At 39.7% G+C, this 24717-nt stretch overlaps 1 protein-coding gene across 4 annotated transcripts; it reads left to right on the forward strand.

The window, feature by feature from the left end:
* Positions 1-1612: 1612 nt before the first annotated feature.
* On the forward strand, positions 1613-24619 carry CD47 (CD47 molecule). 4 transcript variants are annotated; one of them, XM_059818909.1, is made up of 12 exons: positions 1613-1672; positions 5336-5686; positions 7068-7115; positions 9359-9448; positions 12253-12354; positions 12633-12725; positions 13285-13380; positions 15202-15294; positions 16782-16813; positions 19137-19161; positions 19827-19854; positions 22236-22245. In XM_059818909.1, exons 1-11 carry the CDS (start codon positions 1627-1629, stop codon positions 19850-19852), a joined length of 1002 nt encoding a protein of 333 aa, XP_059674892.1. In that variant the 5' UTR covers positions 1613-1626; the 3' UTR covers positions 19853-19854; positions 22236-22245. The 4 variants fall into 4 exon arrangements, with proteins under 4 accessions (XP_059674892.1, XP_059674883.1, XP_059674900.1 ...); XM_059818900.1 differs by lacking the exon at positions 19827-19854 and having other exon boundaries at positions 22236-24619; XM_059818917.1 differs by lacking the exons at positions 7068-7115; positions 19827-19854 and having other exon boundaries at positions 22236-24619.
* The last annotated feature ends 98 nt before the right edge of the window (positions 24620-24717 follow it).

Consider the following 24717-nt stretch of genomic DNA (forward strand, 5'->3'; position numbering starts at 1 on the left):
TTAATGTTGCAGCTAAAAAAAAATGAATGTAGTAAAACCATGTGAGACATAAAAAATATGGAAATGCAGTTTCTCGCAGAATTTTGATTCTGCCCTGGCTTTCATCCTCTGCTGAACTTTGGGACTTGTAAAAACATTTTTTATATATGTGTATGTGTACAAAAGTGTGTGTGTTCCCCAGATATATTTGAAACTCCTTTTTTTAATGCTTCACCAACACATATGCCTGAGAACAAAGTATGCGTTTTGGGTGCAAATATTTATAGATCCAAAATTTTGAGACAATTCTACTATTAAAAAAAAAAAGAGTAGTCCTAAAGAGGGCTACTTCCAGAGAAAAAAAAACATTTGTTGAAACATTGCTGAAATAGCTAAATATGTATTACTTCAGGTGCAGGAAGGAGGAAAAGAGAGCATTTATCCTCGCGTTTAATTGAAGGCCGACAACAGGCCACTTACTTACAAATTCTCCTGTGTTTTGCGCTACCTTTAAAACCTTTGTATTTCAGGTGTGTGTAGTGTACCGCCCTGGTAACCCACCGAAGGCCCAGCGCCGCGGAGCGGGCGGTCGGCAGGAGGGGGCTGAGGGCCCCAGGCCCGCGGGGGGGCTGAGGCGCCGGCGCCTCCCCCTCGCTTCCCTCCGCTTCCCTCGGCCTGTGAGAGCCGGGGGGGGCCGCGGGATGGCGGGGATTTTAACTTCTGCCAGAGGCAAACGTGCCGCGGGCAGGGACAGGTTTTCCACAGGGCTTTTAACGACAGGGAGAGACCCCTCGGTCCTCCTCCCCCGGATTATTGACAAGCGCAATGTCAGGCGATTAACGGGAGAGGGAGACGGAAAGCGAAAGCGCCCGCCGTCCCCTCCTCCCGCCGCGGGGCCGCGGCCCCCCCGCCCCCCTTTCGGGCGGCCGCCGCAGATAAGAGGGCGAAGGGGGTGGTTTAGGCGTTGCTGGCGGGAGGGGAACCCCACCCCCGGGCGGCGGTTTGAGGTTCAAGGTCAATAAAGCGATCGGGGAGTCGCTTCGGGAAGGGAAGCGGGAGCCGCCCTGCCAACGCTTCCCCTTTTATTGCAGCCGGCACCTTCCCCCTCGCAGCCCCGGCCGCCTCAGTCAGCCATTTTATTCAGCCCCTGCTCACGACACGGCCCTCGCCTCTGCGCACGCGGGGAAAGCAAAACGTCACGACCCCACAGCTCAGGCGGTCAGGGAAAATACGCCCCGATCGGTACTGAGAAAGCAAAACCGGAGCTTTGGTGAAGCTATTCCCGCGGCTCTCCCCGGGAGGGGGAAGGAAGCGGGGCCAGCTCCCCGCCCGGGGCGCCGAGCCTGCCCCCTCCGCCCCCGCCCCCCGCGACGCCCCGCGCTGCCGGGAACCGACCGGCGAGAGGGCGGGGCGCGCGCGGCCCGACGGCCGCCGGTAGGCGGCTTCCTCCGCCACCGCCCGGCGGGGGCGGGGAGCTGGGGTGCTGCCTGGCTGCCGCAGCCAATCAGCGGCGGGAGGACGCCCCCTCCTCCCCCGGGCTCCCCGCCGCGCCGCGCCCCGCCCCCTGGCGGACCCGCCCGCCCGCTGCGGCGACCAGCTCCGGAGGCCGCCAGGCTGCCTGGCCGCGCTGCCCGCCGCCGCTCCGCCATGTGGCTGCTGGCCGCTTGGGTGCTGCTCAGCGCCGTGGGCGCCGGTGAGTTCTCGCCGCCCTCTTTCTCTCCCCCTTGTCGTCCCGACCCCTGCGGCTGGGGCCGCGGCAGCGGGCCCCCAGACACCTTCCGTCCACCCCCGTCTCCAACGGGTGCTGGTGCAGGCGCCCCGCCAGCCCCGGAAGTGGCCCCGGCGAGGCCCCGGGGGCCGGGGCCGGGGCTGTGAGGGCAGGGTCGCCTCCCCTGGGCCGCGCAGCCGTTGGGCACGCGGGAAAGGGAGGGGTGGGTGTCGCCCTGGCGGCGTGGGGGGGGACGGGACGGGACGGGACGGGACGTGAGGCGGCCGGTCCGGCGGGGCCAGCGGCGCGGCACCGGCCCGCCCTGCCGCCGCGGGTGCAGCTCCCTCCGCTCGGCGTGGAGGCTCGCATCGCCCCTGCCCGGAGCTCCCGTCTGTCGCTGGTGACCACCGGGCAGCGACGGTGACAGCAGGCGTGTGCGGGACTGCGGTCTGCTTCGCTGTAGCTCGCCAGCCGCTGTGGGGGGGTTCCTCCAGCTTCCCTCGTCCTCCCCGCCTTTGGCGGTGGGCTTCGCCTCGCAGAAGTTGCGGGGGAGAGGAGGGACGCCGCGACCAGCGCGAAGCTCCTCGTCTTCTGGTGCCTGGTAGCATGAGGGCAGCTTAGCTTAATGTGCTTTCTTGAAGAAAAAACCGTGATCAAACTGGTCGTCTGCTGTACGGTTTCTAGGGTTGACGGCATTTCTTGGTCTTAAAAAAAGTTTGGGTGACGTTGATGTGTAAATGACATCTCGCGATCGAACTTCATATTTTTCTGTGCCTCAAGAAGAAACGCGGTGGGGGGGAGGGAGAGTTAAAAAAATTACAGCACTTTCACTGAGGTGCAACTGCTAGATTGTTCTTCTGTCAGTAAGCACCGTATCTAAACCTGCATGTTTAAAGCTAGTATCTAAATTCGTGTCTGGGTTCCTGAGTTAGCAGGTGACTGCCTTAAATACCGAATGCCCCAGCACGTTTTGCAGTCAGTGGGAAATGCAGGTGTCCATCAGGTGCAGCTACCAAGTTTAGCCCATTTTGACATTATGTGCAGTATTCCCGAATTTGCTCTGCATATATCATTTGAAACAACCTTTCTGTGGCAGCTTCACAACTGCATATTCTTCAGAAGCAGCCGCCCCGAGCCGCTTAGTACAAACAAGGCTCTAAAATTGTCGCTTTTATGTGACGCCTCTAAGCTGATAATCCATGAGAAAGTTTGAGGCTAGGAGCCCACCTAGTAGTCCACTGCCTACAGGATTTGGGAACTATTGCCGAAGGGTTCTGATGACTTCCTCATGCCGCAAGAAGAACGTCAGAAATTGATAGTGGAAATACCATCTGTAGTAAGTAGTCAGGTTCCCTTCAGCGAGGTGGCAGCCACGCAACCTCTTTACTAAAGCAGTCAAGATTTGCAGAGGACAAAACCCACAAATATTTGTCTGTTGCTTCTGTTGGTGCCTGTCTGCAGCCTGGTCCTTATTTCCCCAGCACTCTCCTGGTGGAGCAGTTCACACGAGTACTTCTTAATTGGCTTCAGGCAAAATATGCCAGCTCTCATAGACTATACGACAGCAAACCGGTGGAATCGGTAATTTACAGCTTCCTGACATTTGGTGCTAATACTAGTGAGAAAATCGTGATCAATTTGTTTTAATTCCTTCAAAATGGTTGTTTTTTATTTGCTTTGGTAAATATTTGGGAGTATAGTTGCTTCCTTTAGTTGAAAATAACCTTTCTGAGTGATGGAGCCAGCGGAGAATAAATTCTTCCTACAAAGTATAAATGTGCTAGCTCTAAAGGGGAGGGAAAAAAAAAAAGAAAACTAAAACCTAACAACCCCACAGTCAGAAACCTTTTATCATGAGGTAGTGTTATAATAAAACAGATGTGAAATTTATTTCGGGAAGAACCACTGAAGCACTACAGCTTTTAATTGTGTGCATTTATTTTTCATTAGTACGTAGTTTGGGGATTAGGTATGGTTTTCTTTTGTTCTGCTTTTGTTACTTTTATTTTTTGAGGTACAGTTTAAAAAAATGCAACATGAGTAAACTAGAGAATAATTCTTTCTTCATTGTTAAGTGCTGTCATCTGTAATGCATATTTAGTCAGCTTATTATAAGCTTTTGATATTCAGTAGTAATCCAGTGACTTGTGTGAGAATATTAAATCAGTGTTTCAAGGATCAGTGCGTTTTAAATTTGATCTGAGACTGTTGCTTTGAAAAAATTGAGCTACTGCAAATAGTGACACAACTTTTATTGATTTTTTTCACTTTTTTTTTTCCTCCTCCCTTTCCCCTAATTGAATTTAGTCATCAAATACATATCACAGTTCTGAGCATGTGAATCTTAGACATGTGAATACCAGTAGTACCTCTGAAGTCACTGGAGCTACTCCAGTTTGTAAGTCTGTATGGTTACAGTATTATGGGTTGTGGTCTTGTTTTACAGTACGTATCTTTTCCCATATTTGGTTTTATCAGGTGGATATAGTCAAGCATTTTGAATCATTAATGCCACTGGGACTTTGGAGAGCAATGACTATTAGGACAGCTATTAAACTAAGTTACAATTTCACAGAAACGAGGAAAAATATAGAAAATACAGGATTCAAAGCCTTCATATTTTGCAGTCAAGTTAGTTCAATTAACATCTTTCTTCTGGTTCCTGGTGTAATTTAAATGCTGATGTTATAATTTTCGGTATTCTCAAGAACTGATGAATGGGTCTTCATTTCAGATAAAATCTCAACGTAGGATTTAGGTCTTTCTTGAAACAGTGTTCAGTCAGTACTACTGTTTTGCAACTGTGAGAGAGAAACAGTAAAAACCAGCAGTGATGCCATAATCCTGTGTGGTGGTGATTTTTCATTACCTGCATTGAATGCTATTGTTAGTAGCATTATTCACAATGATTAGTGCTAATAGAGGTCTTTTATTGTTACAAATTCTCTATTTTCAATTCTATTGTGTATACACTCCAATATTAAGTAAGTAATAATCTTATTAAATATATGGTTAGTATGTGTGCACCTCCTCTGTTGGAAAGGAAAAGAGAGAGAAATGGCAAGAAACGATCTAAACCTGTGAGCATTTGGCTCCACCTTCAGAGATAAGAAGGAACAAATGACAAACCTTTGACTAAGCTGCCCTGCCTGCCTTCTCTCTGAAGTGTAACAGTAGAATTTTTTCCCTGTGTCCTCGCTTCTGTGGAGCTGATGCCTGGACCTCCATTTTTAGATACCTGTGTGATCAGCAGCAAAAATTTGAACATCAATGGGACAACCTGTCGTTAATGTTATGCATGTGCTTTGCAGAAACCAGGCCTTCACGCAGTATTTCTGCGTATGGCATTTTAGGGGAAGTGTGCAGCCCAAAGTTTTATTACTTTTTTTAAAATTTATGATAGGTTATGGTATCTGTACATTAAAGGGTTGTGAGAATGGCTAAGTCTGTGTAGAGGGGCTGTGGGAGAATTATAATAATGCCTTTTTTCCTTCTTTTGTTACTCCCTTAAAGCATGGTTCTCTTTTTGTGGTTTTGCAGCAGAGTTTGTTTTGTTTTTCCAAGTCATGTGTTGTAATTAGTTTTTCTTTCTTCTTTAGTGTATTAAGAAACAATTCTGATTGTGTCAATTTTCATTTTTCTTTATAGGTTCTGCCCAGTTGATATTTAGTGCAACAGATGTTGTTGAAAGAAGTGACTGTAATAAAACTGTCATTTTACCTTGCTATGTGACTAATCTAAAGGAGAACAATGCAAATGTCATGTTTGTTACATGGAAGAAACAAGGAAAAATAATTTTTTCTTTTGATGGAGCAAAAGAGGAGTTTTTCAATGATCCAATGTTTCTGTCAGCTGGCTTAGTATCTCAGGCGGATTTACCTAAGGGTATTGCCTCTCTAAAGCTTAACAGTGCTGAAGCAGATGTTGGAAATTACAGTTGTGAAGTAACAGAATCAAACAGAGAAGGAGAAACAAGAGTTGAACTTAGAAACCACTCAGGTGAGTTGCCTGCCATTGTTTTAGAACCTGTTGGGAGAGAAAACAAGCAAAATCTTACAGGAAAGAGAAAAATAATGACTATGAGCATGTATTACTTTAAATTGAAAATACAAAAGCTGTAGCACATAGGCCTTCTAACTTGAATGCTAATATGAGTTATTTTGGTTTAAGTTATAGGGGAGTCCTTCTGTGGGAAAGATCTGAACACATTTTTTCATTCTGTAATAATGTCTGAAGATCGTTTGTCTAGTATAGTAAAATCTATGCTTTCCCACATCTTTTAGATTATATAGTTGGTGATATTTTCAGCACGCTGATATTATTGCATTACATACCGAAACATATTCCTAATATCTTTGTAATACTGAGATGTACATCCATCACAATGGCTGCAGAGATCTTTTTTTTGAAGAATTGCATCTTGCAATCTTTAGCTATGCTGGAAAAATTACAGATAGAACTAATAGAAATTCTGTATAAGAGCTCTAAAACTTGGTCTGAAGGTATGCAGTCTTCCAGTGAGGTTAAAAATGCTACTACGAGATGGTGACTTGTTACGGTTGTCTAGCATTAAATGTCATCTTCAAAAGATGATGTTAAACTAAAATAATGGTGACTACGTGGTGAATTTCTCATTTAGTGAGCCGTTTTACCTTACCTTGTCAGACGCAGCATGTGTGCTCTAGTGCCTCAGCTACTGAATAATGGGATCTGCTGTACATGTGCAGTCTGTCCAGTATTCTGCAGAAGTGACAGTTTCACTGAACATACGTGTGTATTGTTTTTTTGTTCTGCACAGGAGTCTTGCTTCTTGCTTCTGGAAGGCTTCTCAGAAACACTAAATATGTTACATATGCGTAGCACGTGGAGTCTTACCCGTGCACTGTAGAATTGTCCTAGGACGCTTTTGCTATTAGTTTTTGCATTTGTCATTGAAATATTTATGAAGCTCAAACAGATGTTACTTGTGTCCTGCTGCAGACATCTGTGTAATTCACAGTTGGGTCTAGTTACTGAGTTAACCATATACACTGCAAAACAAATGTGATCCTGAAATGGATTGAGAGGGGCACAGCCACTGAAAGAGTGAGGACACTACAAAATCATTCAGTTCTTAGAGCATTGCAAAAACAGTGGAAGAGGTATAGGCAGTTTCCTTCCTTCTCTTATAACTTCTTCCTCAGTCAACCTTTTTGGACCGTTTTTGCCATTCAGTGTTAAGCTGTAGAAGAGGAAACAAGGCTTGAGGATGTAGTAGAATCAAATCCCATTTGCAAGTTTTATTGTTTTACTTTTACTTTCTCTGTGTTTAGAATTTTGAAAGCGATATGAAGTCTACAAAGCAGCAAACTGATGTAATTTTTCTAATTTCATTTTCTAGTTGTCAGTTGCGGCGAGGAAAATACCCCAACATCAAAGGAAAAATGTGGTTGGTGAAGAATTCATAGTTGTGAGGTCACATTAGGTTTGACAGTATATGCTAGAAAATATAAAACTTAGTCTTATGTTTGAGGGTTTAGCCGAAGGTAAAACACTTGCTTGTTCTCTCTTAAATTCTTCTGCATAATTTTTTATTGTTTGTTCATCAGTGTTCTAGAGAGACTCTTGAGATAATAAGCTAATAGAAGAAAGTGTAGCAAGTGAGTTTTGAAAAGGGTTAGTGAATAATGGAAATCCTGTACCAGTCTTCACTGTCATTTCTGAGCAATTAATTCATGCTGTCACTACTAATACGTTCCAATTAATGTTTTTACAAAGACAGTCTTACAAGAGCCAACTATTCTTCATCTCACTTTACAGAATTCCTGGATTCACATAGGAAGTGGGTAGCAGAGTGAGCAAGACTTTTACGTTAGTGCCCTTGTCTTTGGGCACATTCTTTCCTGATCAATTACCTTCACAGGAGAGCAACTGTAAAGTTTCCGCTTTTTCTTTTCTTTTCCTCTCTTCCTCTTTTCTTCCTCCTTTTTCTCTTTTCCTCTTTTCTCCCCTCTCTTCCTCCCATTTCCTTTCCCTTTTCCCTCTTCTCTCTTCTCCCCCACCCCTGCCCCGCCCCACATTTGGAAGTCTCTCTTGTTAGTTTGGAACTGACTTCCTTATATTGGCTCTCAAAATAATACCTTTATTGCTATGAAGCACCAGAGTAAGGGAAATGTATTACGAGGAAAATGTGTTCAGCTGTTTCTCTTACTTGCATGTTGCATGTACCAGCAGTATTGCAAGCATTTCCATACAGTAAATGCTTTTAGACTCTGAGGCTGGACCATATGTGGTTCCATGTTGCATGCTGAAGTCCTAGCAGATACCAGGCTTCATGGCTGCTTTTTTTCTATTTGTAGTACCTGGTAGCATCATCTGGAAACGCTACAGCGGAAGTGAAGCTACTTTTACAGTCTCGGCTTGCAGATACTTTCAATTCATTAATAATTCTCAGTTACATCGAACAGCACTGCTGGGATTTGCCTGTAGGATTTTGCTTATCTAGAAAATGGCAACTGTGGATTGAAGTTACTGTCCAATATTAGTTGCTTTCTTGAAAATGCAAATGAAGCAAAAAGCCTTCTTTTAAAAATTAATTAAATTAGACTTCTTTTGGCGATAAGGAAGTTGGCAGATACTCCTCCATTTCTCTGCTTTTAGTATATTTTGTGATTGCCTTGTATTTATGTTGTAACCACAGTATTTTCTGTAACCCCTTGCAGGAGGAGGGGAGGGGGAAGAGGGGAATTTGTGAATTTAAAACTGTTCTCAAGGTATTTACTTGGCATTGAAAGTTGTGAGGTATTGCTACTTAATTCCATGTTTCTGGAGCTGCAGATACAGCTTTTTAATATGGAGAGTAAGTAAGCGCAAGGAGTATGCATCTAGATGAAGATTAGAAATGTCTTTGGAAGCAACTGTGCAGGCAGAGGAATGGTGGCAAGTATAATGTAAGAAATGGAGACTTTGGATTCCACTGAGTGAGTCTAAATGAAGTTATGAGCAGAGATGCAAGAATCAACTGCATTTTCTAGTTCAGTGGAGATATTTTCAGAATTTTATGTTGGAAGGTGACTTACATGGTCTCGCAGCACGAGTGACTGAATAGCCTAAGGCATCCAAGATGCAGGGGAAAAAAAGCTAAATGTATGATGGTGGGAAGACCTAAAGGAAAATTTGATTTCTAAAATTAACAAAGCAGTGTTTCCGTCTCACATGGGTTAGCTCCTGTATTCCTTATCACACTTCTGGATTTCTTCAGGAATTCCAGTAGTTGGAGGTAGAATAGAATAGCTGGGGAAGCATCAAACTGGACTTTTCATCTCTTGCCCAGCTTCCCTGCTTAGCCTAAATACACCATTTTTCTGATCTACTGTGCTGCTTGTAGTTCCACAAGCTAACTAGCTTGTACTGCATAAACATATCCTCTGCTGCAGTGGAGGTTAGGACCTCCAGTTTGGAAAATGTTAGGATAACTAGAATTACTGAAAAAATAGGTTGTCACACACAAGATCAAAGTGAAAAATACATAGGTAGAAGTCATAGCTTTCTTAGCCTGTTATAACTCTTAATGCTAACTATTACATACAGTATTGAGGAATCTAGAGCATAGCCTAAAAGGAGCGATAAATGTAAAGCTAATAACCTCAGTTTTTGTTTTCTTCCTACCATTTTTCTTTGTTTATTCTCTAGGATCATGGTTTCTCCTAGTGGAAAGGGCTATCATCATAGCGTTGCTGTTCTTAGTTGTTATTTTGTGTTTGGCTCAGTTAAGCGTTATTGGTAAGTATTGACTCTTTAATTCTTTGCAATTATTGATTTGTCCTAAAATCACTTGCTTGCAAAAAGGTATCTGTGTAAGATGAAAGATGGTGCTTACATGTAAAAGATGTCTGATAGAATTGGTCCAGGTAATACACAGAGGGGTGGTACGTCTTCTTTGTTACATAACTTGGTGTTTGGTTTGCTCTGGAATACTCTCCTGATCATCCACACTGTGTTACTTATGTTCATTTCTGGGCTTTCTTTTGGCATGAATCGACTAACACTACAAGAGAGTTCACTCTTATACAGTTCTCAAGATAGTTCCTAATAAGCACTGTTACTTACAGGCTTGGTCAATAAGAGCACGCCAAGCTACACTCTTTTGTGCTGCATAGTCTTCCATTTCCTTTTCAGTGAACCTTGCACTCTTTCAGGACATGTAACATACGTTTTTGGCATCAAGCCATGAAAACACTAGCCTGACATAGCATTTGCGGAGTTTGGGACCTTTGAACCGAAAAAAAAAAAATGGGCTCATCAAATAGATGTGTGTTTTGGGGCTTCAGCATGCTACATGGTGCCCCAGTTGTGCAGCGTGGACGCAGGCACTGTGTTGAAGGGGGTCTGGTCCTAAGCAGTGGGATCTGGGCCGGTCTGCTCAGTTTGCTTGGAGGCCAGGGGTTGCTTCCTGGGGTTAAGATTTTTAGCAGCTGTATGTCTTTGTAGACAAAGGTATGACGTGCAGCCTAAAGGGTCTGTGTTTAGAGCTAGTCTGCCATGGGGTGATGTTTCTGCTGCCAGAACTGTTGCAAATGATGAGCTTTTTTGCGTGTGTGTAATTTTTGTGGGGTATAATTGATAATGTCTACTGTCATAGGTTAGAACAAGGAAGCTTTTCACTGTTGGTTCACTGTGACATTATTGAATCATTAGAAACAGAAACATGTTTCATTTTATAGTCATAAAATCAATATAGAAGGATGGTGGTCTCTTCTTAATGTAAAATTGTTCATTAGTTTTTTAGCACTGGCTGAATTATAATTTAACACCAATGATTTTGTTGCATGTTTTTAGAGGCAATACATTCACCAGTGTCAGACATCCTTAGACATGCTTTATGTCCTAGTCTTTCAGATGGTTCCCTGTGGTGCAGTTTGTTACATCAGTCTTTGGGGTTTTTTCAGCCTCTTTCAATTTGTAGACTTCTAAAAAGTAAAAAAGTAAAATTCTGCTTAGAGCCGAGTCCATAAGAAACGGAAAGAAATCACACTCAGAGTAGTTCATAGTAATGACATATGTATTCAGCCATCTATATATAATTTCCTTTATTTACATGAACCTCTGAAAGTGGTATGTGACTCTTCAAAGGTCCATCCATGGCCAGAGGTTGAAAACTAATATATATTTCAAAAATTACTTTATTTCTGTAGTGTTAGATTCCTGATTTTCATTATTGTTTATAATGGTTTAGGAGTCTCTGGTATATTCAGGAATTGTCATTGCATTGCATTTGTACCAAACCTTTAACATTTTCAGCATTTTGATAGGAAAGTAATAATTGTCCTGAAATAAGCATGGATACATCCTTGGAAAAGCACTGTAATTTTACAGGAATAAGTTGAGCCTGCTTGGATTTTTTTTGCATCTCCACACTTTATTTTGAGGTCTGTGACCTCTGGAGGGAAAAGTAATTGTGCTACCTCTAACTTAATAAATATGGGTGTACTTACTCTTTTTTTTGTTGTTGTTTTGTTTTGTTTTTTCCTTTTCTTTGCACTGTTTTAGTTAACTTGTGAATCCAGCAATGCTACAGTATACCTTTAAATAGTTTGTTAAACTGGGCTTGATTTTTCTGTGTGACACTTGGGAATACATGTTTTCTTGGTTTTGTGTTTTGGGCGGGGGGTGGGGAGGGTGGACAGTACTGTATCCTTGTGAAATTTTTTTTTTTTTTTTGGTGCTAATGCAGTGCATGTAAGTGGGACGTTAATTCTGTACGTGCTCCTTGTTTTTCTTTTTGAAGTTACTTACAATATTTGTTTGTTCTGTTTGTGATCAACATATACCAGGATTGTTGGTATATTGATTTTCAAGCTTGGAGCAAAAGCTGCCTTTTTTGTGTCTTAATTTTAGCAGTGTATAAGGCAGAAACAAACATGGCTTATTACGATGTTGTATTTGTACTATTTCTTCTTTTCCAAATGCTACTGAAGTGCTGCTGCTTTGAAACCCTTCACTGGAATCAACCATTTCTGAGGAGGCAGCTATTTAGCAGTGCGCTTTTACTGAAAATTAGTCTTGTCTGTGGCATCTGAACATGCAGGTCATCCCATATCTACTCATTCTCAAAGCGTTCTGGTGAGACGGGAACATCACCCTGTTCCCTAGGGCACGGAGGTGATATGTCTGAGCTCACACAGTGTAACGGGGAAGAGAATTAAACCTAAACCCCTGTCTGATGCTCACCTGAGTAACGAATTCATTGTAACATTATTTAAATGTCAGTAGTGCATCTACTTGAATTAGCCTGTACCATGTCCCAAAGTTATTTTGATAACATACCACCTGGATTGTATAGAAGGTGGAATTAAGAATTTGATTAGAACACCAATGCCAGGTTTCATTTATCTGAGTAAGCCATATTAACCATATCAAACAATGAAAACAAATGAAATCTTGGTAATATATATAGTTACAATTTTGTAGGAGTTTGTTTCTTTGTTTAGGACAACAGTCCTAATCATAAAATCTGTGTATTTCAGTGAGAGAATCTGTATGTCTGATTGTTTTCCTCTCTGTCTCTCTTTGTTTTGTCTTTTAAGCATTAAAATATGAAATTGAACCTCAGAAGAAAACGGGCATTATTGTAGCAGGTATCATCTTCGCAGTTGCTGCTGTTGTAGGCACTGTTCTTTTTCTCCAAGGTAAGTGTATTAAAATTGCCTTCCTAGTTTAAGGGAATAAGAGCACAAATGAATCTCTTCCATGCAGTAGTATGGAAGTTAGTACCACCTATTAATTGCCATCTACTAATTTCAAAATGAAAAAAAAAGTTACAGAATACAACAGAAACACCATTGTGGTTGTCAGGCCCTCAGATGATCATAGGGAGATACAGACTCCAAATTTATTTCTACTTTCTGTCCTGCTTTATTCCAATCAAGGATTTCTGTTTTACTGATTTCTATACAAATGTTTGCAGATGGCTATACTGCACAGAATCAAGCTGGTCTTGGCCTAATTGTAGTCCCTGCTGTGATTTTGGTACCACTTCAATACTTTATGTTTGGAATTGGTGAGTATTTATTTATTCACTAGCTCAAGAACATACTGATAGAAGAACTGAGCTCTCTGCCCCACCTCGCATAATCTACATATTTTCTTTTTTATAAATAGGTGCTATGATAGTGTCCTGGGTTCCTGACCTTTTTAGTATCTCAAAACAAAATGTTTAACCTGTGTTTGTTTGGCTAAGTTGATTCAGGGAAGAAGTATAAGTTACCTGCTTAAAAAATGAGATTTAGGGTAGGACATCTGAGTGATTCCTGCTCTCCTTTCTGGGTCTTGGGACTAGGATGAATAACTAACTCTCAGAATCTATGTGTTTTATTTTTTCTACTTGTGGTTTATTTATAATTTTATTTATATATACATACCTTTTAAAATGTGTGTATGTAGATACAAGAGCCCTGAGTGACTTGCAGTGATTTGTGAGTTTTGTTATCACACTGGCTGGCTGGGCTTGGAATTTAGGAGAATCTGATTTCTAAGCTTTATTTGAATGATCTACCTTTTGTGTCTCTGTAGTTAAACTTTAAAAATTACAATGTTGTTTCTTTTTCTGTCTTTCCCAGTTTTTGATAGTCTACCACAAGCAGCATTTGCTCTGATAGGTTTGCAAATCCTTGGTTATATAATTGCTGTGGTTGGTTTTGCACTGTGTGTCTCAGGTAAGCAATTTATCTTCTGTAAAAGCATCTTTTTACTTTTGTTTATACCTGATGTTTGTTTATTTGTAACACTAAAATGCTGTAAAAGTGGCTTCACTACATTCAGTGTTAGCAAGTAACTTCTGTAAACGTACTCTAGGACTATTGCATTAATGCTGGTTTATCTGGTGAAAGAAGAATAGCCCAAAGGCAGTATTACATATGTCGGTTTCATTAGTATGACTACATCCAGCATGATTGCATTCTATGAGCAGTTGCTTTAAAAAAAAAAAAGTTAATTGTTTTAATTTTGCAACAGGTAGTGCCCTAAAGAGTCACCCAAAACCAACATTGACCTTTATTACCATCACTCTTACTGAGGCCTAGGGTATTTAGAAACTAAACTACAGTCATAATAATTTTCTCATGTTTAATGAACAAATCGGAAATTCCTAGTTAACCTCTGCTTGTATGCAACTGATAACTGAGTCGCTGGGAAACAAATATCACTGAAACAGCCTAAGAAGGCAAATGCAGAGACTGTAAACTTGGAAGCATTCTTGGACTGTTTTAAGTCTGGTTGTGGCTGGCATTCTGTTTCAGCACTGAAAAACAGTCACTGTTGTAAAGGAACACCAACTAAACAGCGCACACAGTGATACCCCTTATCCCTGCCTCAAACCCTCTCTTTGTCCCCTGTCTGCTTTCCCCTCCGCCCACCAGAAAACCCCACAGCAGAAAAGAGGATGAATTTAGGACTAGACATCCTTGGCAGTATATTTAGTAGTAGAATACATACTCATGTTCATTGGAAGCACTTTATACCCCTGATTTATTGTTTTGTAGAGACATTCTTCATTTTAATCGTTTACTTGGTTGGGGATTTAAGAAAAACTAATTCTCCTTGAAGTGGTTTCTAAAGGTTTGTTTAATTTGGGTGAAATGATAGACCTTTCAGTGGAGTTGTGATTTGAGTTTTATGCTTATTGTTTAGTATTTACAGAAGTATTTTTAAGGGGCACCTAAGTGTTGTCAAATGTAACAATAAAATAAACTGATAGGAGATTACTGGTAACGCATTAATCCTCTAGAGTAATACAAGATGGAGAATATTTTTATTGTGCTCTGAAATTGCAAGTCTCCCTAGTTTTTGAGAGTGACCTTTTCACAGGTTATATAAGGTAGATGTTATCTGTATTTCTGGAAGTTTAGCTCAATGACCCTTAAGTGTCAGTAGAAATAGCTCATTCTAGGTTGAGCTCACAGGTAGTTGCAACGTCTTCCAGTTCCTGGAAACAAGGATCAGAGAAAAAGGAGTTTCTGTAGTGTGAACTACGGTTAGAATGTAATAGCCTGTTCCTGCTCTGTGATAGCCCTGTAAACATGGAACATTCCTGGTATCTGTGGTGAATTTGCCTAAGAACTATCCTCATGTTCTGCTCCCTTCTTCCCTTTTTTTACCCTGTTTTATCAGAAACAGCATTGTATTCTGTAATCTAATGCAATTATATTTCAAAACAATTGCAATTCAAGATGTGAGTTTAAATTTAAAAGACAATTAATGAAAGAATGTTGTCAATTGCAGTGAATGACAGAATTGCTAAACTGTAGTAGAATAGTACAGCTAAGCAGGATAAATCAGTAAATGCCTCTCTATCGTTAAAGAATGTATACCAAAAAAGAAAGATGCAGCAGTTATTCTGGGGTAGCTTTGAAAGAGAAATTAATCACATCTGTTTTTATCAGGCTTACTTACTTTAGTAGTCAGTTAGATCCGAAAATAAAAGTTTGTGCTTTTACTTGTGTCAGATGATACAGTTTCTTGTATTGTGTTTTTAACAGCCTGTCCTCCGTTACATGGGTCTGTTGTGATTGCTGGCTTAGCTATTATGGCTATTGCAAATTTGCTTAGTCTGGCTTACGTGTTTATTATGGGTAAGTAGCACCTAATAATCTGTATTATTATTTTTTTACCACTTAAATATTCAGCAGAGCAATTTTCTCTATTGTACTTTTCAGAGGTAGACATATCTTATTTAAACATAAGGTGTGATTTCACAATTACATAGTTTTAAAAATTACTGGAAAATTGTATGTATTGGCTTTGTTTCATAGAGACTGTGGGGAATCTTGAGTAAAGAAATTTACAGTTTATCATAAACTGTCTTGAGATCAACACAGTCAGGTTTCTTAAGTAAGAGTGTTTCAACTGTAGGACAGACGTTGCTGTTTAAGCTCGGCATTTACACAGTTGGCTAGCTGAAGCTTAGGATGAAGAGAGCAAAAGGATTTCAAGGATTCTATAGAGTGGGTTATGGGATGGTGCAGACAAAAGCTTATCAGAATATCAATTTAAAGTTAGAGGTTAGAGGTAGGTTAAAATAAAAGTGATTTGAATGCACACCTTTCATTTTAGTGAATCCTGTTTTTTCTTATGCTTAATTTTAGAAGCCAGGAGCAAAGAATAGCAATACTTTTGTTTCTGGTCTGTTCACCAGATCTCAAAAAGATGAGCAATTTAAAGGTATAAAAGACAGTCAGGCGTGCTAAATAAGCAAAACCCACAGCAGTGCTGTGAGATTGGAATGTGGTGCAGACATAGCTAAGCTGGCACACCACAGCATAACATTATGTGGACTTTACAGCTTAGGTCTGAGAGCAGAGTGACTGTATTTGTTTCTAGCTGTGCATGAAGGCTCTTCAAACAGCTTATTACTTTGGACACAGAACCGTGCAATTGAGGATATATTGCTTCCACATTCAAGCTGATTTGTGTACAGTCAGTGCAGTCCCTACTCGGCACTGAACTATGCAGTCTTCCAGGTTTAGTATGTGCACACCATGTGTGGGCATGGTCAGAAATAATAGACCCTGAGACAGGGAGGATTTCCATTAAAGAATAAATTAAGGCAGAATGGCTAATATTTGATATCTGAGATGGATGAAGATGAGTCAAAAATATGACAGAGGGGAAGCAAGCCTTTTAACAACAGTAAAAATAATTTTTATTGACTTTGGACTACTCGTATATACGACTTCGATGCTGTGTGCTAATGGTCTGCATAAATATTGCATTTGTAGTTTGATTATGCTGACTGATGAAGTCAAATGTGACTGTTGGGGCAGATTCCAGAACACCAAAACTAGCATAAAGAACAGTGTGTAGCATAATTCGTTTTTAGAGCTCAACGCATGAGTGAGACAATTCACAGACTGTACGTGATAAGATTATTCAGTTCCTAAACAGAGGAGTGCTTAGAGGCTTTAAGAATTTGCAGATCATCATATTAAGTAGTTTTGGATAGGGGAAGATTCAATTTTGTGTGTTGTTACTCTGTTCCAAGTTTTATCACTAGGTATTTTTATTCGCTTGATCATGACATTTATTCATCTGCCTGGTCACTTTTTTGTAATTATTTTAGGTTCCAGAATGAAAGATCATCCTCGTCCAGGGGTAAGCTTAAAATTAATAAATTTGGGGTGACTAGATGGCTCAGGGGATTGTAGTGAGATACTGAACCTTTCTTCACTAGTTCGAATTCAGACCAGGTTGGTAGCAAGCAAAAGTTCTGGCTGTGTAACAGATGTCTAATGTTGAGTGAGTTGGTGGTCTTCATTGTCCCTATTGAGTGTGTCTATAGTACTGTAATTGCCACCCTTACATAACAGCTACTCGGACTGTTGTGCCCAAATGGAATTTCAAGGGCTGTCACAAAAAGGTGGTGGATGTGAAGGGAAGTCTGGTGTTCTTTTACAATGCACTCTTTCACATGAATTTATAAAGACCTTTTGCTCACCTTAACAAAAATACCTTTTCATAAAGGTGAGTGCAGAATACCGTTGAATTTTTTTTATCTAGGTGGCTTATAACAAAGACTTAGGTTTTTTTTTTCCTATGGTCTTTTATACCAGAACCCTTTAATATTCTCTTGAATTCCCAGCTACATGGGTGCTATAGTCTTGAACTTTTTTTCTTTTCTTATTTTCCTATAATGCCCCTTAATTTGATGAGACCATCTGAAAGCAGAGTGTCTGTCTTTAGGTCACACAGAACAAATGGACAAGCACTGTTTTTTTTAAAGAAGGTTTTCCAGTAATTTTTTTTGAGTTCTGGAGTAATCATTCCTAAAAGAGTAATTTTCATAGACTTATACAGTGCTTTCTAGTGATCCATGAATGTGAACTGCCTGATTTCTGGAGTTTTGCAGAAGCAAGTAAAGAGGCACAACTGTAAAACACCAGTAAAATTTCCTTGTAGCAGGGGAGCATGGCAAATACTAAGTCATCCCATTTCTTGGCTAGCAGTCATAATTTGAGACACGTTTCCAGGTCTCTTCAGTCTACAGCCTGAGACCCAGCTGTTGAAGAAAGATGATTTTTGACAGTGGGGCAGGAGAGCTGACCGCAGTTAGGACAGCAGAGATTTTTATTTTTTTCCCTTTGGTTTTTCTCATCCATTTTCATTTTAAGGAACAGTATTTCAGAGGATTGATCTTTTACTTATGGAAGGAATGTAAATGCATGGAGTTTAAAAAAAGAAAAAAAGAAAAAGAGGAGGTTCACAAAGTTCATTATATTATAAAAATTATCTGAGAAGTGTGTTACAGATACGTTCCTTTCAAAACGCAATCTTGCCTTTATCTAACATACTCATGTTTACTTGTAGAATGGAAGCAAACAGGGCAAGAGGTTTGGTTGTAAATAAGCTTTGAAATAGAAATCAGCATGGTAAATAACATCCTTTGTGGAACTCCGTTCCCTTTATGAGCTGTTCTCTTCACAAGGTGGTTTTACACTGCAGCAAGGATTTGACAAATAAAGAAATAGCCATAATTACGTAGTAGTGAACACCATGTTACTCTCTGAATTGGAGACGGGAATGAAATCAAAAGAAAATTCTAAAACTTAAAGGTCATTGGAAATCTTAGCCACTAAAAATGTGGGTTTTGCAGCTGCAGTTAGTGGAGGGTCAGATACAGAGGAATTCAGGTGACGATAATTTGTGCCCGTGAACTTATGGAAGCTGCAGAAAGACCTAGTGGAAAATTAAGTGTGTTAGTATGTTGCTTGTTTCCATCAAGGGCTGTTCAGCATATATTGCTGTACTTTGAGGCAATAAATAGGTGTGATGTAATTTTGAAAATACACTTTGATTCTGTGTAATCTAAAGACTGTGGAAAACTTAATGTCGGTGAAGTGCTTAATTTTGACACTGGGGCACACTTACAAAACAATGCTTGATATTTTCTTGAGCCTGAGGGAGAAAAGGTGTGTATTTTGAAATCTGCCATTTTAACCAATTACTGATTTTTCTAACGTTTCTGTAGATTGTGTGTGTTGTTTCTGATGATTGTCTACCAGACTAAATGCACAATTGTGGAGTATTTCTGCTTGAGTAGATTACACTCGATTGCTTGGCTACTATTTTTTTTTTTTAAATTATGCTGCTTTATTCCTAACTATTGGATCAAATCACAAAAATAATCAGTTAGGTTTTAGAGCTTAAAAGTAGTATCTGCATGCCTTTTGCTGCCACCTAGAGGTATTTCTTCTGAGGAAGAATTTACAGTGGGGAAAAATAAGCTGCAGAATGCAGTTATTAATTGATTTAATTTTTTTCAGAACTCTAGTAATTAATTTTATTAACGTTCAGCTTTCTTCATTTTTGTAGAATCACTACTTACTGTATATGTCAATTAGAGTAATTTAACTGTGGCGAGCCAAAAGTAAACATGAAGGCTTTTTTAAAAATATATATATTTTTAAATGTTTTGCAGAAAGCTGTAGAAGAACCACTAAATGGTAGGTGATATTCAAGGCTTATCTTCTAATTAAGGGATTAATTATGGAAAAGGTCAAAAAATAATTGTAGTTCTCAGTACAACAGCACTGAGATGGCATATCGGTATGTTAACTTATGGGGCTCTGAGTCAGTAAGAGTTTGATCTTTTGATGAAATCATGCCTGCAGTTCCAGACCCCTTGTTCTCCACTACTGTGCTTGCTAGCCACTGGCATTGTTTGACTGTTTTAGGACAAATTTAATACCTCGGAGTATGATATCCACCCTCTTCAATTTGCAAAAAGTCCAACTTTTGAAGAGGAAAAGAGGGACAGGTCTTGAAACTTGATGTTAGTTCTTCATGAGCATTTATCTTGGTGGAATACTTGTGATTATAGCAAAACCTATCTTTGTCACTCTATTCTTTTGATATTCCTTTGGGTTGGGGAAACTCTACCATGGTGTTTGGAAACTCTGATAGTGCTTAAGATGGGGGAAATTTACGGTGAGAAAGGGAAGACTCTGAAATGAAATTGTGGTGGTTTTTTTTTTGCTATTCTATTCACTAATTGGCATGCCGATTAGTAGCAAGTTCTAACTTGAATTTTAGAATTAATCTCAATATTAATTATGAAGCATTTCTTGCTCTTTGGCTCATTACTAATCCATTTGCTTGGCTTTTAAAGATGCAAAAGGAGTGATGTTAGAATGATGGTAAGTTCAAATATATCTCCAGATATTTATTTTAATTAACATGTATTTGGGGATTTTGATGTTTAGAGTTACCCAGTGCTAATATGGTGAAACTTGGAGGATAGGTTTCAGTGCAGGTGCTGCTCTTATTCAAATTGTATTTCACTGAAAAGAAAGAATACATATTTTCTGTATCATACATAAGGGGGAGAATGTGTATTTCTAAACAGTGAAGAGGATGAGTCAGAGAGAACTATTAAATAGTATGTTTCTGATCAAATGTGGAAAGTTAAATAGTTTGTATACTTCCTTTATGCTTATATAGTATTTAAGATGCATGGACTGTTTCCTTTGTGGTGGGTTGTTGTATTTGTTTTTTGAGGTGGTTTTTTTTGTTGTTGTTACTATGACTAAGTCTTCTCTACCTATTTAATTGGTGATCTCCCACGGAAGTTCACAGGAAAGTGGTTTAAAAGTAGACTTTCTCTCCCACTCCTCACCTTTAGATGTTATTTAAATTCTCTGGGTTTTGTTAGATTGTTTGCACGCCAATCAGATTTCACTCACTTTATTATTTTTCAGGGTCAGATAGTAGTGTTTAAAAACGAGCAGAAGTGAAACGCATCTTAATCAAATTTAAGAACTGCTTAAATAACTTCAACTTATTTTTGACAAATCTGCATTTTTAACTTTGAGATCTAAAGGTGCACTGTGGTTTCTGCCAGTTGGTTATGCTTGATGATTAAAGATCTACCAGATACTGTAAAGAAAGATGTATGTTGCAGTGTCCTGGCCTAACAAGAGTTCTTCTGATTTAAAATGTCCTCAATGCTAGGATTAGTCCTTTCCAATTTTATAACGGCCTGTACGGTTGCAACACTGATTACATGTAAATAGACTTCTCCTAATATCTAATAAGCCATGAAAGGAGAGAGACTGTATTAACTTGGCCCAAAATTCCCAAACTGGTACCTAAAGCGGGTAGAGAAGTTTGTGAAGCTTCTTAGTTCCTTCATCTCATATCCATCAGAAGAGTAACAGAGTTTGCCTGGCCAGATTGCTCTCATTGAAGAGCTTAAATTTTAGATTAGATGCTCAGGTTTGAAAATAAAAACAGTTTTTTATTGATCCTTTTCTATACAGAAGCTGTACTTCCTTTTCCCTTAGCCTAGTACTCCTGCATCAAATTACAATATTTTGCTAGTCAGGATAAAGAATAAGGTGACTCTAAATCTGTTAATTTACTTGAAATATTTTTATTTCATGCCACTTCTAGAAGGCATAAATTGACAACGTGACAATAAATGAGGTACTAGTTAGCCCTAATTGGCAAAAGATGTTATCAGTTGATTTTAAAACCAGCCTTCCTTTCAAATACCATGTATTGCTAGGTTTATGTTACTTATGACTACTACATGATTCATCCAAATATGCCATAGGATTATTTTCTAAACCAATAGGAATACAAGCACTTTTGCAGTACAGAGGACAACTGTATTGGTGTCTCCTAAATGCATTGATAAAATGTATACCGGTTAGTGTAATCTGAAGTAGGAGGAGTTGGAAGGTAGGTCCTGCTTCAGAAGTGGCTATTGCTTGTTCTTCAAGGCAGCGGTCTGAGATCAGCAAACAAGTATTTGCCAGTCTATTGCATTCAAAACTGACCAGAAGGGAGATAAGGATGGGATCAATACAGTTAACCACATACTGCTGAAGAACAAGGTAGAGTTTTGCTTGGAGATCCAATTTCAAACAAGCTGACCCTTTCTTCTTGGGTCTCATTTAAGCTTATAATAACCTGCCTCCTCTTCTAGTGCTTGAGGTGGAGCTTCCAAAAGCACGGAAATTGCTAATTATCCATTTCATTTTGACTTGTAGGGTAGAGTTAGAAGTCTGTGTGCTTCTTCTGCCCTGAAAGATGACTCCTAAAAATAACAGAAGGTTTTACAGGTAGAAGGCAAGGGCTCTGACACACAAGCTGGAGGCAGGAACCTTTTGAGCTCTACCTGCTTTCTACCTCAACCTCCCTTGAAAGTTGACACACACACTGAAGGGAGGATGAGTCAGATGCTGAAGCACACTAGCTTACAAAATGGCATGTGAAAGTAAACCAGCGTTAGGAGTAAAGAGAGGACAGGTCAGACAGCTAAGTCTGGGAGCCACTACAGCTAATTCCAGTTAATGAGTTGGAGTTCCAAGACAGTGTCCACTTTCCTGTGGTGGAGAGGCTGAAACATCACTTGCTGTTAGTACCACTCTTTTCCATTATTTGAGTGCTGAGTGTGCTGTCAAACTTTCAAAGTTGGAAATAAAAAGAAGTCATTTTTTCAAGCTGTAACTTGGGTAGGCAGCACAAAGTGTTGCTGCTCTTCCCAAACAATCTTTTTTTTTTTTCCCCCCAGAACTGAAGAGCAATGTGATGGGTGAAAAGTACACCATTGCTGATACACCGTGGCCTTGAAGATGCACTACTCAAAGAGAAGAAATTCAGGAAACTAGTTGTTTTGCATGTGTGGGAAAAGTGCTTTTGATATAAATGATGTAATTTTATAGTCACAGCAGCTGTAGCGAGGAACATGTGTGCTTGCCCACATGTGATCTTTATTTTCTTTTGTTATGGTATATATGGTATGGTTGAGGGTGAGAATATAAAAAGCACTGTTTGCCCACTACAGGGTGTCCCTGCAGTAATCCTTAGTGGTATTATTTTCAAAAACTATCATTAGTCACTGCTTTGATAATGGGCCTGCTCAGCCCAAAGATTGCAATACCATTTAGACTATTGTTTTCTTTATTTGTGTGCATGGGCAAGGTGTGGTCATATGTCTGTGATACAAGCAGGAAGTAGAGATTGTACAAATACTTTTCTGACATTCAGCAAAACTTTTATAAAAAAAAATGAAATGTTTATACATAAAGTTGCATAAGTACAAAGTTTACTCCCAGCTCTCCTTAAGTTATTATCCGAGTTCTCCTAATTCTGTGAAACAGTAGTACTCTTCTCCCTGGGCAGGAGTCATGTATTTTTTGGTGGCCGATACTTTAGTCCGGTGAGAGAGCTCTCTGTGCCTCTTCTGTATATTTTTGATGAGAAACTGCTCAGCTGTTGGAGCCTAATTCAGCACTGGAATTACGGAACACAGCAGCTAGTAATTTTCATGCTGAATGTGGTTCTTGTTTTGTGTTCATGTTGTGCAGTGTGTGGTACTGAAAGCAATTTCAGGCTTTCTTAACTCAGTGAATTTGTAAAACTCATTGATGCTTCATAAAAATAGGGGTTGTCCTATCTAATGTATTTTTGACAGAGTTCTAAAATCTGTTTTCTTGAATGGAAATTTAATTACTGATCCAAGTTTGTGATGCTGCCATTACATCACAAATACATAAAATAGAAAATAAGTAGGAGGAGATGATAAGAAGTGAGGAGGCTCAGTTTCTGTATATATGTAAGTGGCACAGGTAAAAATCAATTTTCTAGGACTTGCACATTCCATGAGATTTTACCACGTTTTACAACTCTTTTGGGAGTTGTTCCAATATAGTTGACTTCTCTTGGACTTTATGTATACTATGTAGAAATCTTCACACTGTCTCCTGTTTGTACTAAGGTAATATATTTCAAAGGCACAGATGGTTTTCTCCTTCTAACAATTTAAAACTTAGTTTAGAAAGCTGTTGCCAAACAGTATTAGAATAAAATCTGTGTTTTTAAAGATTCTGAGTAATTGGGCAAGTCTTAGAGTTGGATGTTATAAACTAAGGTTCATATCCATGTTGTGGGTGCGTGCTGCGGAGATGCAAGTCTCTGCATGTTGAGCTCCAAGTGTCGATGCAGACACCTTGCATCAAGAATTCGACAAAATAAAATTGAGGTATCTGATTTTACAATATTTACTCTCATAAACAGTTCTCTTGCTAGGGCTGCAGGACTGAACTGCTTAGAGCAAGCCATGGTCCAACCCTCGCTAAAATCAGTGGAACTGGCCCCAGTGAAGAGGTTTATTCATGTGGTACAACATTTAAGAAGCAAGTATGGTTTACACTTACTTTCATACCTTCAAGTTTGTCAGTGGGAGCATTCATATAAGATTTGACATCCTATATATGAATCTTTTGATACAGGTTTTTCCATAATCATAGCAATCTCTACCTAAAGATGGCAGATTACTCTCCATTTATCAATTCAGTGTAAGAATTTATCTGATTCTGTGCAGAGCTCCCAATTTATTATTAGTGATTCCCTCTGGCAAGTTGAAAGTTGAGCAGTTGAGGAATAAAAACCAAACCAACTGGAATTCTGTTGAGGTATTCTGCCTTATAAAAACCATTATGTATAATAGCTTTATGTTAACTTCTGTAAAGCAAACTGTAGTAGAACCCATTTGTGTTGTTTTGGGATGAGGCCGAGCTGTTACTAGGCATCGCTGAAACATGAGGAGCTCGGTGGCCATGTGCAGGCTGCAGAATCAATTGCCCCAGAAATGGGAGAAACCCACCATCCTGTTGTGGTGTTAAGGGCTCTGCTCTGGATTTCTTGTGGGTAGAAATTTAAAAGCAAGAGTTTAAAAAGTCATCGATACACCCAGCCCTTTCCCACCAGTAATTTAAAACCAAAGTTGTTCGTAACTGTATGCTTCCATCTGTGTGTGTATGTGTGTATATATAAATATATAGACATTTTAAATATTTATAGATCTATAGTCTTTACCCAAGAAAATGTTTTTATTTATGAAACATTAAATAATTTTGTAAATATTGTGCTAATAAACTTAAAAAATAAAGTCATTTTAAGTTGGTTTTGTGAGAGATTTTTCTTGTTGCTATCACATAGAACTTCTGTAACTGCTTCCATAAATGCATGTTCGTAGCTCTTCTCTCTGCCTT

This window comes from Gavia stellata, chromosome 1 (assembly GCF_030936135.1).
Source record: "Gavia stellata isolate bGavSte3 chromosome 1, bGavSte3.hap2, whole genome shotgun sequence".
In the NCBI taxonomy this organism is placed as follows: Eukaryota; Metazoa; Chordata; class Aves; order Gaviiformes; family Gaviidae; genus Gavia; species Gavia stellata.